Source organism: Hyla sarda, chromosome 9, assembly GCF_029499605.1.
Source record: "Hyla sarda isolate aHylSar1 chromosome 9, aHylSar1.hap1, whole genome shotgun sequence".
Classification (NCBI taxonomy): Eukaryota; Metazoa; Chordata; class Amphibia; order Anura; family Hylidae; genus Hyla; species Hyla sarda.
In genome coordinates this window covers 144,607,601-144,621,116 of record NC_079197.1, presented here as the reverse complement: position 1 = coordinate 144,621,116, position 13,516 = coordinate 144,607,601, and the positions used below count along the sequence as shown (strand labels likewise).

Genomic DNA, 13,516 nt, shown 5'->3' with positions numbered 1-13,516 from the left:
TTATTTTCCACAGGAAAGAGGAGTTGTCTCGGAGAGGGGTTAGCGCGCATGGAGATCTTCCTCATGTTGATCACTATACTGCAGAAGTTGAACCTGAAATCCAATAAAGCTCCAGAAGATCTTGAAATTACCCCTAAACCTGGGACAGGTGGAACCATAGCAAGAACATATGAGCTTTATGTGGAACCCCGATGACTGTAAAGGAATCGAACGAATAAAAAACATTCAAAATGATCGTTTATACTATTGATATGTTATTAAACACATAGAACCATGTTTATTGACCCAATCTAGAGCTGTCACTTTGTAGGGACTTCCTGTAATGTTTGGACCTCTCAGTGGCATCTAAGAGTAAAATAAGGAAAATGGCTTCCCTCTTCTCATCTATGACCTGTAAACTTGGTGGAAGAGAAAGTCATACTGTAAATAGTAGTTGCATGTAAGATGGGCCTGAAGGAGCGTGTGTGTGTGGGAATCGGGCGCCGCCCTGTGCCGCTGTTCATGTTCCATATGGCATTTTAATAAACCGCAATAGCAAGCAAGGTTCTGTTTGGTGAGTGCGACATTTATTCATCTTAACATGGAGAACAGGAGAATGAAGAAATTGGAGCACTCCCCTTGTAACTCTTTGCTGTAATATTTATTCACAACCAATACATATGTGTCCAACACCTTTGTGCAGAGTGCAGAGCAGATACAGCAGGAGTGTGCACCTGAGCGACAGCCGCTGTTTCACGCCAGTGGGCGTTTCATCATAAAAAAAATCTACTAGTGCAGTGTGATTTTAAACAAGCTGTTAGTTACCACAGGTTACCGCACGTCTTCACAACTTTGACAGTAGCTTAGCCTTAAACCAGGGGTGGACACAGACAGCAGAGGGCCCCTATACAAAGAAAGTGCCCTCTCATACATCAGTTGTTCAGGAACCCCCCCTCTTCATATGTCACTCAGGTGGACCCCCATATGTAACTTGCTCTGGGGGGCCCCCACCCATATCAGATGCTCAGGAGCCCCCTCCCTAATATTGTTTATTAATTATTTATTAAGGCCCCCCATTTGCCACAGCTCCTTCAGGCACCCCACATTAGGTAGCATAGTTTCCTCACATTAAGTAGCATAGATTCACCACATTAGGTAGCAGTTTCCCCACATTAGGTAGCAGTTTTCCCACATTAAGTAGCATAGATTCCCCACATTAGGTTGCAGTTTTCCCGTATTAGTTAGCATAGATTCCCCACATTAGGTAGCAGTTTCCCTACATTAAGTAGCATAGATTCTCCACATTAGGTAGCATGGTTTCCACACATTAGGTAGCAATTTCCCCACGTTAGGTAGCATAGATTCCCCACATTAGGTAGCAGTTTCACCACATTAGGTAGCATAGATTCCCCACATTAGGTAGCATAACCCCCGCCACCCCCCCCCCAACACATAGACACACAAATAGACACACTTACTTGGCCTTTGCAACGCTTCTCCTCTCCGCCAGCGGCCTGATGAGTGACATCACTAACGTCCTCCTGCACAGGTCTTCGGAGGTACATCACTTGCGCATCGTCCTTTGTCAGACCCGGGTCGGCTGGCTGCAGACACACTGTCTAAAGTTCCCGCTGTGCTATTATGCGCCATGTCCGCTTCAGAACAGTGACCAGCGGTGGGGCAGCACCGCTGCTCACGTGTGTGTCGTGTGAGGGGACCTGCCGCCCTTTCAAATGGCCGCCGGCCACCTCACACGCTGGGCCCTTGTGCAGCTGAACCAGCTGCACAAGCGATATGTCCACCCCTGCCTTAAACCCTCTTTAAGACTACCTGAATACATTTCTAGGTGAGCCTAGTAGTGTTATACAGGGCTTTAGAGCTCTTGGGCAGTGATATAATTAATTCTGATGCTTAATTCATTGCCTGGTTCTTCTCAAGCCTTTTTAGAAAGTTTTGCGAGCCTGCCAAACCGAACTGCTGAAAAGTTTGTTCAACGCTAATCTTTACCAGATTGGAAAATGGTTTTTCAATAGATTTATACCCTTTGGGAAATTGGATCCACACTGACAAGAAAGTCACATGGTAGAAGCAGACGAAAAGGACCCTTTTGATGGCGCTGCTGTTCCAATAGAAGCAATGTCCAGACCAGGAATATTTTTCAAATAACTGGAGTGGTTTATTTAAGAAAATAAAAAAACAGAATACGATTAAGATGACGTGTTTCAGGGGAGCCACCCCCTTCCTCAGATCAATATGGGGTGCATAGACATAGAAAGGGTATAAATACATTTAAAATTGTCGCCAATACAAAAAGTGGCGGAGCCAATAGCATTGCATCATTCATTCACAATAGGTTAAAACATATAATTTTCATAAAGAACATGTAAAGATGTGAATATAATAGATAGGGTGTTTGTATCCAGGGCAAATAAAGTGGATTTTAATGGGGACACTGGGGGAGATCTATCAAATCCTGTGTAAAGGAAAAGTGGTTCAGTTGCTAATGGCAACCAATCAGATCGCTTCTTTCATTTTTCATAGGCTTCTTTAAAAATGAAAGAAGCAACCTGATTGGTTGTTATGGGCAACTGAACCACTTTTCCTTTACACAGGTTTTGATAAATCTCCCCCACTGTGTAGAGGATGCGGTGTTATCGCGGACTCGGATATCGCAACATCCGGCTTCCAGATGTCAACATCCTGCTAGGGAGGCCTGACAGCGCTGGAGCCGGAGGATACGATGACCGGCCGCATCAATGCGATCACGTGATGCCGAGCGCCCTATCAGGAATAGGGGGCGCATGCAGCTGTCAATAGCACATAGTGAACGGCTGTATTCTCTGTTAGTGAAGCCCGTTGCGGCAACCAATCGGAGTGAGGGAGCGGGGCGCTGTCAGCGGTATTGAGTTGAGAGCTTCTGTGCTGTTAGAGCTGTCATATAGTTGATAGCAGTGCTGCGGGGATCTATCAGAAAACTGCGGCATTGTGCTGGGGATTACTATAATATCTCTGCTGCCAGGATGTTGGCAGTAGCGGGAGTTACCGACAGAGGATGACTATATGTGTAGAAACCAAGCCGGCAGGGGTGTGCGTGTATAGGCTAGTACTGTATCACTATGGGGGGTTATTATCAATTTTGTCTGTTGACCGTTTCTTTTTACCCTTTTTTTTTTTTCACTTTGGTTTTCGTGGACATGAACCAGATTTATCATTTGGTGCAAGTTGTTAGTAATTTTGGCTCAAATGTTGAAATCGGCTGTTCCCAGCGCCTTTTACACAGAACTTACCGCCACAGAGGACGCGTATTTTTCCCCTTGTGCAGCCATTTCGGAGTCCCTCCTGCAGTATATCAGCAAGCGACATGAGTTATTTTCTTTTGTGGGGTTTATAGCCGCCATGTGAAATGGATTTTATTTTCAACTTGGGTAGTTTTTTTATTTTTTTTACTTTAGTGCAGTAGTCTTCAACCTGCGGACCTCCAGATGTTGCAAAACTACAATTCCCAGCATGCCCGGACAGCCGTTGGCTGTCTGGGCATGCTGGGAGTTGTAGTTTAGCAACATCTGGAGGTCCGCAGGTTGGAGACCACTGCTTTAGCGCTTTACCTTTCCTGAACCTGTGTGGCCATGTCCAATGCTGGCTCAACGGAGGGTGAAGGTTCCTCAGAGACAACTATGTCGCAGGATAGTATTGCGCAGCCCCGGAGGCGTCGCTGCTTTCACAAAAAAAAAATTTTTGTATGTATTTTGACGCCTTTACATTTTCTGACATTGCTAAGTGTGTTTTCCATGTGCAAAATTTATTGGCGGGGATTTGCGCCCCCAAAAAACAGGATTTGCGCCAAAATTGCGCCAAAAATATCGATTGGCGCAAATGATGAATTACTGACTAAAGTTAAAATCACCCACAGGACCGTGTGATTTTGAGAAAGTTGTAAAAATGACAGTGGAGAAGATGAGCCAAACTTTGGCACAAAAAGACACTGCGCCAAAGTATTGCGCCAAAGTTACGTGAAAAAAAAACACATAAATCCTTTGATAAATACCCCCCTATATGTCTGTGCTGGTGTCTAGGCCAATAACCGGCAGGGGTAGACACACATAGGCTGGTGGCACTGTATGTCTATGTAGATGGCATAGTGTGGGTAGGGGAGTTCACCCCCAATAGAATGTGTCGCAAATAGACGGCATAAAAAACATAAGCTGTCAGAATGAATGGATGGCAGATAGCAGGCAATGGTGCAGACGCCCATATGGAAACCCACAGGGTATATAAAAGGGACCATGGGGGAGATTTATCAAAACCTGTCCAGAGAAAAATTGCTGAGTTTCCAATAGCAACCAATCAGATCACTTCTTTCATTTTTAACAAGGCCTCTGCAAAATGAAAGAAGCGATCTGATTGGTTGCTATGGGCAACTGGGCAACTTTTCCTCTGGACAGGTTTTGATAAATCTCCCCCCATATGTACATGATATGGGGGTTGAACCGTCTGGGTTGTTGCAACAATATAAACATAGATGACCAGTCGGTAAATAGATATGCATAAGATTAAATAAATATAAAAATATAGATATAATTATATTTTAAAAAAAAATAAAAAAAAAAAAAAATATATATATATATATATATATATATATAAAATATATGTATAAATATAAACAATGCATATAAATAGATGGAATTACATATGCATGAAAATGAAATGTGATGTGAAATGCAGCACAAATATGATATAAAGAAAGGTGTTATGATATAACCTGATGGAGGAATGATCCATCCAGTAATCCGGGACATTTTGGCGCCCTTCTCGGGTTCTTCCTTAACCCCTTCAGGTACTTTTTGTAGTGGAGCACGTAACATGGCTTCGTTCCTAATTTTACATATGGTCACAATACAATATTCTTCACCTCCCCCCTTACTTTTTCTAGCGCCCCGGCAAAGCACCATTTCAGCAACAATGTCCTGTACACTTTTGGGCGCAATTCCGGTCGCGGCTTGCAACAATCCTGGACAGTTCTCTATACACATTCCTGCATAGGGGGAGGACTAGTGGCACTTACACTAACAGTATACAACCGTTTTTCGTTGCGGGTGGCTGAATTATTAAAGGCACACACCTGCATCCTGTTCGTGACGCCAAAAGAGATGTGGTGACTGGGGTGTTGCAGTATGTAGCAGGGTCTGATAGTATTAAAGGGGTATTCCAGGCCAAGAAGTCATTGGCTTTAAAGGGGTACTCCGGCGCTTAGACATCTTATCCCCTATCCAAAGGTAATGCCTGATCGCAAGGGTCCCGCTGCTGGGGACCCCCGTGATCTTGCACGTGTGCGAGGTATCCTGTGTCCCGGTTGCCTCTGAAGGAACTGCATTACTGTAAAGACTGTTCCCTAAACATTTCAAGTAAAAGTTCCAGTTTATTCAGAATCCTTGCTGTGGACATTCCTTTATTACAAACCGTTTTTGGGTTGGTTGATGGCAGTTACCATACCGGAATAACCACATCCTGGCGTCACCAACACTAAGGGGTTAACAACATCCTGAACCCAGGGTTAAAGGGGTTATCCAGGCAAAAAACTTTTTTTTATATATCAACTGGCTCCGGAAAGTTAAACAGATTTGTGAATTACTTCTATTAAAAAAATCATAATCCTTCCAATAGTTATTAGCTTCTGAAGTTGAGTTGCTGTTTTCTGTCTAACTGCTCTCTGATGACTCACGTTCCAGGAGCTGTGCAGCTCCTATGGGGATATTCTCCCATCATGCACAGCTCCCGGGACATGACATCATCATTGAGCAGTTAGACAGAAAACTTCAGAAGCTAATAACTATTGGAAGGATTAAGATTTTTTTAATAGAAGTAATTTACAAATCTGTTTAACTTTCCGGAGCCAGTTGATATATAAAAAAAAGTTTTTTGCCTGGAATGCCCCTTTAACCCTGGGTTCAGGATGTTGTTAACCCCTTAGTGTTCGTGACGCCAGGATGTGGTTATTCCGGTATGGTAACCGCCATCAACCAACCCAAAAACGGTTTGTAATAAAGGAATGTCCACAGCAAGGATTCTGAATAAACTGGAACTTTTACTTGAAATGTTTAGGGAACAGTCTTTACAGTAATGCAGTTCCTTCAGAGGCAACCGGGACACAGGATACCTCGCACACGTGCAAGATCACGGGGGTCCCCAGCGGCGGGACCCTTGCGATCAGGCATTACCTTTGGATAGGGGATAAGATGTCTAAGCGCCGGAGTACCCCTTTAAAGCCATTGACTTCTTATAGAATTCTTTCAGCGTTTCTTATCATCCGGCGTTAAAGAAATCTTATCAGTAAGTATATGAAGTCATCCAGCCCTTTATAACCTGTGCAGATATTGGACATTGGACTCGCGTGCCCACAAGTGATAAGCTGTCGGTAAGCGTTATGCCATCTACATACAGTGCCACCAGCCTATGTGTGTCTACCCCTGCCGGTTATTGGCCCAGACACCAGCACAGACATATAGGGGGGTATTTATCAAAGGATTTATGTGGGGGGGGTTTTCACGTAACTTTGGTGCAATACTTTGGCGCAGTGTCTTTTTGCGCCAAGGTTTGGTGCATCTTGTCCACTGTCATTTTCACAACTTTCTCAAAATCACATGGTCCTGTGTGTGATTTTAACTTTAGTCAGTAATTCATCATTTGTGCCAATCGATCTTTGGCGCAATTTTGGTGCAAATCCCGTTTTTTTGGGGGCGCCAATCCCTGCCAAGAAATTTTGCACATGGAAAACACACTTAGCAATGTCAGAAAATGTAAAGGCGTCAAAATACATTAAATACATTAAACATTTTTTTGGTGAAAGCAGCGACGCCTCCGGGGCTGCGCAATACTATCCTGCGACATAGTCATCTCTGAGGAACCTTCACCCTCCGTTGAGCCAGCATTGGACATGGCCGCACAGGTTCAGGAAAGGTAAGCACTAAAGCAGTGGTCTCCAACCTGCGGACCTCCAGATGTTGCAAAACTACAACTCCCAGCATGCCCGGACAGCCAACGGCTGTCCGGGCATGCTGGGAGTTGTAGTTTTGCAACATCTGGAGGTCCACAGTTTGAAGACCACTGGTGTGTACAATATATAATACTACATTCCTGTTTCCGACATGCAGAGAAGATCCAGCTGCCAGTAAGAGGTCGGGGTACCTATCTTTGTATGTGTTTGTATATTAAAGATTTGTTTAAAAAAATATATATCGTTATTTTCATATATATATATATATATATATATATATATATATATATATATATATACTAAAAAGACGTTAATCTCTATTGCCAAGACTTGTAACGTGATAATATACATCCATGCAGACATTGTAGTCCCATGTGAGGGGGAGGGGTTTATTATGTATTCCCATGCCGTATCCTGCTCTCTGCACGCTATATACATTACTCTCCAATGTCCTTATAGGGAAGAGTGTCAACCTGTTGGCTGCACCTGTTCTGTATGTTCTCATTGTATCCAGGTAAATCTAGTAAATTGGGCGTCACCTGTAGCACAGAACACTCCCATGACACCATATGTAAGTGTCACATCCTGCACTCAGTTTGCAGACCTGGAACCACAATGGAGCTGGGAGTATCAGGGACTCTACTTCTTGCGCTGTTGGTCAGTATTGTCCTATATTTTGTCACATGGAGGAGGAATCTACGTAAGAAAAATATGCCCCCTGGACCCCCACCACTGCCCGTACTGGGCACCATGCTGCATGTGAGCACTAAAGAACTGCCCGCGTCTCTGATGAGGGTGAGTTGTGATGGGATTGCTGGATTCCGATGACCGTGCAGAATATCCTATATTACTATTCTTCCTTTAATCTGGCATCAATGGATCCTATTGGTTTCTGGAACTATTCAGGGGTCATTAAAAAAAAAAAATGTATAACCCCCTTCATATCCCAGCGAATTTAGATTTCTGGCTCACTTTTTTTTGTTCCTTACCTTTCTTCTAAGACCAATACCCTTTTTTATTTTTCCACTGACAAAGTTGTATAAGGCGAAGTTTCCATTTGTGTGTTTTTTTTTTTTTTTTTTTTCTGGCAGTTTTTGGAATAATGCCACTGCAGTTTTTGAGCCAAAGTCAGAAGTGGATCCATAAGGAAGGAGAAGTGGAAGTCCTTCCTTTTATATGTCCTATTCCTTTTGGATACACTTCTGGCTTTGGCTCAAAAACTGCAGTGGAAACTTAACCTTTAGGGCTTTTTTTTTTTTTTTTTTTTTCTTTATTACCGTATATCATATAATGTATGATGAGGCCAGAAAAAAAAAATATTTAGGGTAAAAATAAAAATGAAATATAAAAACGAAAAAAAAAAATGAAATTGGTGGAGCAATACGTTTTTCAGAGTTCACAATACGGTAAAACTGACATGCAAACTTTATCGTACGGGCCATTACGAATCCAGTGATACCACACTTGGATAATTTTTTGTTTCGTTTTAAGGTAAAAAAAAAAAAAAATAACACACATTGCCATGTTCGGACCCCTTTTAACTTTTTAGTTTTTTCCACCTACACAGCTGTGTTAGGGTTTATTTATTTTTTGCCATGAGCTGTAGTTTTCAATGGTGCCACTGGGTTTTTGATCACTTTTTATTCCATTTTTTCAAGGATGTGATGTGACCAAAAATCAGCAATTTTGGCTTTTTATTTATTTAATTTTTTATGTTTTTTTTTTTTTATTTTAAAAATGGGAAAAGGGAGGTGATTCAAATTTTTATTGGGTGGGGAATATATATATATATATATATATATATATATATATATATATATTATTACCACCTCACGTCATTAGATTGCATTACAGTGCTATCTTTGCTCGATTGCTAAGGGCTGTCAAAGGGCAGGGAAGCCCGAGGAGCAAAGGTAAGTCCCTGGGCTTCCTTAGCAATCCATTGTCTCCCCACGATTGCATCGTGGGGGGCGATAAGACCACTAGGCACCAGAGAATAGCGTCATTTTTTTGTTTAAATGCTGTGATTTGTAGAGCTCATGGTATTTAACCAGTTAAATGACAGACATTGGAGTGATCTGATAGCAGTGGGCATCTCCCTGTTATGACGTGTACCCAACATGCGGGCCTGTATCATGTCCGCTCACCTGTCTCTTGATGTACATGTATGAACGGGTTCAAAGTGTATAAAACAGTAGAGACCTGATTTTAGGTAATTTTTTTCAGGATGCTCTGTCCTACATACATACATGAGAAGCAGCATAATTAATGGCCATTATATAACTTGTATGTGGTGGCATCTTTCAGCAGATTTCTACTCTGCAGGGCTTATCTTGTGGTGGCACGGTGCAGGAGTTGTACCCCTGTACCCAAGCTGCCCTGTCAGGCAGTGTTCCCTGGGCCCCCTGCACCTGTTCTTCATGTATATAAAAGTGTTATGTCTTTAAGATCCGTTGATATGGGATTAACCAGTGTCATGTGATTGTAACCCAGTGACCTTAGGGGTGACCTATGGGACCCCTCCTAGTCTCCCCCATATAACCCCTGGGAGGAGCTATCTCTTTCTCTCTTGAGTTCCAGTTAAAGGGTGCCTTTCATCAAAAAAACTTTTGATATATTATATTATAGAGTAATGTATGCAGAATAACTTTCCATTAGCATGTTATTAAAAAATATACTTCTTTCTACCAGTCCTTTTTTTATAGATTTCAGACTCATGCAGGAGTCCTAAATCTCAGACTGCAGCCGGAACACAGACAAGCTCAGCACTGCTCCCTGCCAGGGAGTTTGCCTGTGTCCCGGCTGCAGTCTGAGATTTAGGACTCCTGCATGAGTCTGAAATCTATAAAAAAAAGGACTTTTTGATGAAAGGTACCCTTTAACTCTTTGCTGAGGTCCATTGCAGTCAAGTCCTAGGAAGGTGTCTGGAGTCCAGAGGAGGCCTCAAGTCAACCACGCAGCCACAAGTCTAAAAGTCCACAACCCCCAGGTCCCAGTCAGAGCCTGGTAAGCAACAAACTGGGTATAGTCAGTCTCAGTCAAGTCAGTCAAAGTCAACCTGTCTTCAGTCAGCGTGGTCTGCATCAAAATTGTCCTAGTCCACTGCAAGCCCTAAGGTCTCTGAAGTCACTGGTCACCTCCGTGGGCCTGGCTAAGCTGTATAGACTATTCCACCTGTCTGATTCAGTAAAGCTACGGTCGTTCGGTTACTTGGCGTCGGAGTCATTATTGCCCCTGTGCCTAGCCCAGGATCCAGTGGTATACCTTCGGGTGGTATTGAGGATAAAGCACGCCCTGGCATCACAAATACAAGGTGTTAATGCCATCTGCCCCTAGGGCCATTCCATCTCCCTCACCACACCCTCTACCACAATCTGTAATTTTTAGTTCTCCCAGAGTTGGTGGGCTGAGCTCCCTGTCCCTCCTCCATAGATTTGTATTGTTTGTCTTGCAGACACAGGACAAAGCTGAGCTGATGTTCAGAGTGGATATGTTTAGCAGCAGGAGGTAAAGGTGAGAGGGAAGAAGCTTGATAACAGGAGAAAGAAGCTTTTTTTTGTCTAATAAGATACATTATAAAGTTTTTTTTGTATTCGCTTGTACTATTGATCGATGCAAAGTCTTTTAAAATGAGACAGTGCCAGATTAAATAAAGATAAAATAAAGGGGTGTTGGACACAGGAAAACAATTTTCCAATACACGGTACCAAATACACATTATTTAAAGTGCTTATTAGCTACTGTATGCTCCAAAGAAAATTTTTCTTTTTCAATGTCTTTTCTGTCTGACCACAGTGCTCTCTGCTGACACCTCTGTCCATGTCAGGAACTGTCCAGAGCATGAGAAAATCCCCATAGCAAACATCTCTTGCTCTGAACAGTTTCTAACATGGACAGAGGTCAGTAGAGATCACTGTGGTCAGACAGAAAAGAAATTCAAAAAGAAAAGTACTCTCTCTGTAGTACACAGCAGCTGATAAGCACTGGAAGGATTAAGATTTTTAAATAGAAGTCATTTACAAATCTATTTAACTTTCTGGCACCAGTTGATAACAAAAAAAAAAAAATAATTCCACCGGAGTACCCCCTTTAAGGATCTTCCCATTGGTGCTCTGGGGTGTACTACACAGGGGTCCCACACCAACTTATTTGGCCCAGGAGACACACATCCTATTGGTGGCATCCAGGTGAGAAGTCCTTAAGTAGCTGACTGATCCAAGACCAGAGGCAAGCCTCATCCAGTCTTTTTATTAGTTCTAGATAATCTTCCCTCTCATGCTAGCCTTTATTCTGACCTGTTATCCTGACAGCGGGTCTTGGCTTAGGTAGACATGCCGCTGTCTCTCTGTCTAACTCTCTCCAGGTTTGTCTACAGGGTTTTAATGGGCTCTGACTCGCATAGCCTGACGTGCTTAGAAAGTTCTATGTGCCCAATCCCTTTTGTGATGTCCCAGTACACGAATGGCCCTGTACTACCCTTAGGCCCTGTCAGGTTGAGACCCTCAGTGACCTGGGGGCTCCGCTGCATGGTCTCCCCCTGTTGGGCGGACATAACTGGGGCCTGTGGGTCAGGTCCACGTCATGACCGGTAGATGTCCGCTGCTATCAGCGGCTGACGTCTGCCGGTAATGACATACATTGGACATTGCTCCGATGTCAACCATTTAACTGTTTAAATACTGTGATCTATACAAAAGTTTGTATTAAAAAAAAGTTTTTTTTACAAATATTTAAAAAATCCCTCCCCTAATAAAAATTAAACCCCCCCCCCTCCCTTTTTTCTCTTTTTTTTTTTTTTTTTTATAAAACACTGCAAAACAAAAAAAATACACCTATTTGGTATCGCCACATGCGTACTTGTCCGAACTAATAAATTATTAGGTTTTTGATCCTGCACAGTGAATGGTGTAAATGCAAAAAGAATTCCAAAAGCCAAAAATGCTGATTTTTTTATTTTTATTTTTTTTGTTACATTGGATCCCCAAAAAATCTTAATAAAAAGTTATCAAAAAGCCAGAACTACACAAGTGGTACTGTTAAACTACAGCTCAAGGCACTAAAAAAACAAACCCTAATGCACATCCATAGAGGGGGAAAATAAAAAAAAGTTAAACAAACAAGTTCAGGTTTGATATAATTGGAATCGTACTGATGATATAATGTCACATTTACCATTTTGAACTCCGAAAAAATTATTGTGCAATTCCATATTTTTTTCAATTTTTGCCCTGGATATATATATTTTTTTTTTCTGGGTTTGTAATACATTGTATGAAAAAAAAAAAATTTTAAAAAATGTGGAAATTCCAACTCTTCACGCAGAAAATAAGCCCTAATACAACGTTGTCAGTCGAAAATAACAAAGTTATGGGTCTTAGAAGGTAAGGAGGAAAAAAAACGTGAGCCAGAAAAAAAATGAGCTGGGTCATGAAGAGGTTGAAGGGGTATTCCAGTAAACGCTTTTTTTTTTTTTTATACTATTATTTATTTTTTTCATATCCACTGGCTCCAGAAAGTTAAACAGACTTGTAAATTACTTAAATAAAAAAAATCTTAATCCTTCCAGTACTTATAAGCTGCTGAAGTTGAATTATTCTTTTCTGTCTGACAACAGTGCTCTCTGCTGACATCTCGGTCTGTCTCAGGAACTGTCCAGAGCAGGAGCAAATTTCCATAGCAAACCTCTCCTGCAATGGACAGTTCCTGAGACAGACAGAGGTGTCAGCAGAGAGCACTATTGTCAGACAGAAAAGAACAATTCAACTTCAGCAGCTTATAAGTACTGGAATGATTAAGATTTTTTTAATAGAAGTTATTTACAAATCTGTTTAACTTTCATAAGCCAGTTGATATAAAAAAAAAGTTTTTTTTTTTTTTTTTTTACTGTAGTACCTCTTTAAATAGCCCCAGAGGTCCAGAAGACCAAGGCCTCCTGGAAATTTCTGTACGGGCTGTAAAGAGTGCTTTTTGCACCAAAGGTAGATAGAAAACAAAGTACAGTGATCCCTCAACTTACAATGTCCTCAACATACAATAGTTTCAACATACAATGGTCTTTTCTGGACCATTGTAAGTTGAAACCAGACTCAACATACAATGTACAGACAGTCCAGATCTGTGAAACATGTCAATGGCTTGAAGAATCAACCAATCAGAATGGACAATTCACTGGTAAAACCCCTTTATTACTGAAGTGTATGCACTGACTGATGTCTGGTAGCGCCCCCTACAGTACAGGGAGGTATTACATGTTCTGTACTCTTTACCTGTGCCAGGATTAGCTGCTCCTTTGGACACCAGGTGAGGGGGGGCTCCATGTTACATTTTTTAGGACACTGTGTGTACTGTACAGGACCCCCAAAGAAGCTCCTCTCCTCTACATAGACCAGTGTTTCCCAAGCAGGATGCCCCCAGCTGTTGCAGAACTACAACTCCCAGCATGCCCGGACAGCCTTAGACAGTGATTACAGCTCCCAGCAGATCTTTATTACTGTTATATGTAAGGATTTGCTTTATCTATATTAGTTATCTACTTATTTTTCTTTA

At 42.0% G+C, this 13,516-nt stretch overlaps 2 protein-coding genes across 7 annotated transcripts in view; both read left to right on the top strand.

Moving 5' to 3' along the window:
* LOC130290410 (cytochrome P450 2C42-like) overlaps positions 1–195 on the top strand; it is a 29,804-nt gene extending 29,609 nt beyond the window's left edge. For both annotated transcript variants that reach the window (XM_056538026.1, XM_056538025.1), the window contains one exon: positions 14–195. In XM_056538026.1, coding sequence (XP_056394001.1) covers positions 14–195 — 182 coding nt within the window. The remainder of the gene's footprint in view (positions 1–13) is intronic.
* A 3,942-nt stretch (positions 196–4,137) lies between these two features.
* LOC130290408 (cytochrome P450 2G1-like) overlaps positions 4,138–13,516 on the top strand; it is a 32,005-nt gene continuing 22,626 nt past the window's right edge. The window contains exon 1 of one of the 5 annotated variants that reach the window (XM_056538018.1): positions 4,138–4,246. In XM_056538018.1, coding sequence (XP_056393993.1) covers positions 4,190–4,246 — 57 coding nt within the window. In that variant the 5' untranslated portion in view covers positions 4,138–4,189. Of the gene's footprint in view, positions 4,247–4,411; positions 4,510–6,829; positions 6,934–7,585; positions 7,766–13,516 lie in introns of those variants that run through there. The other 4 variants (XM_056538019.1, XM_056538017.1, XM_056538020.1 and 1 more) reach the window with 4 other exon arrangements.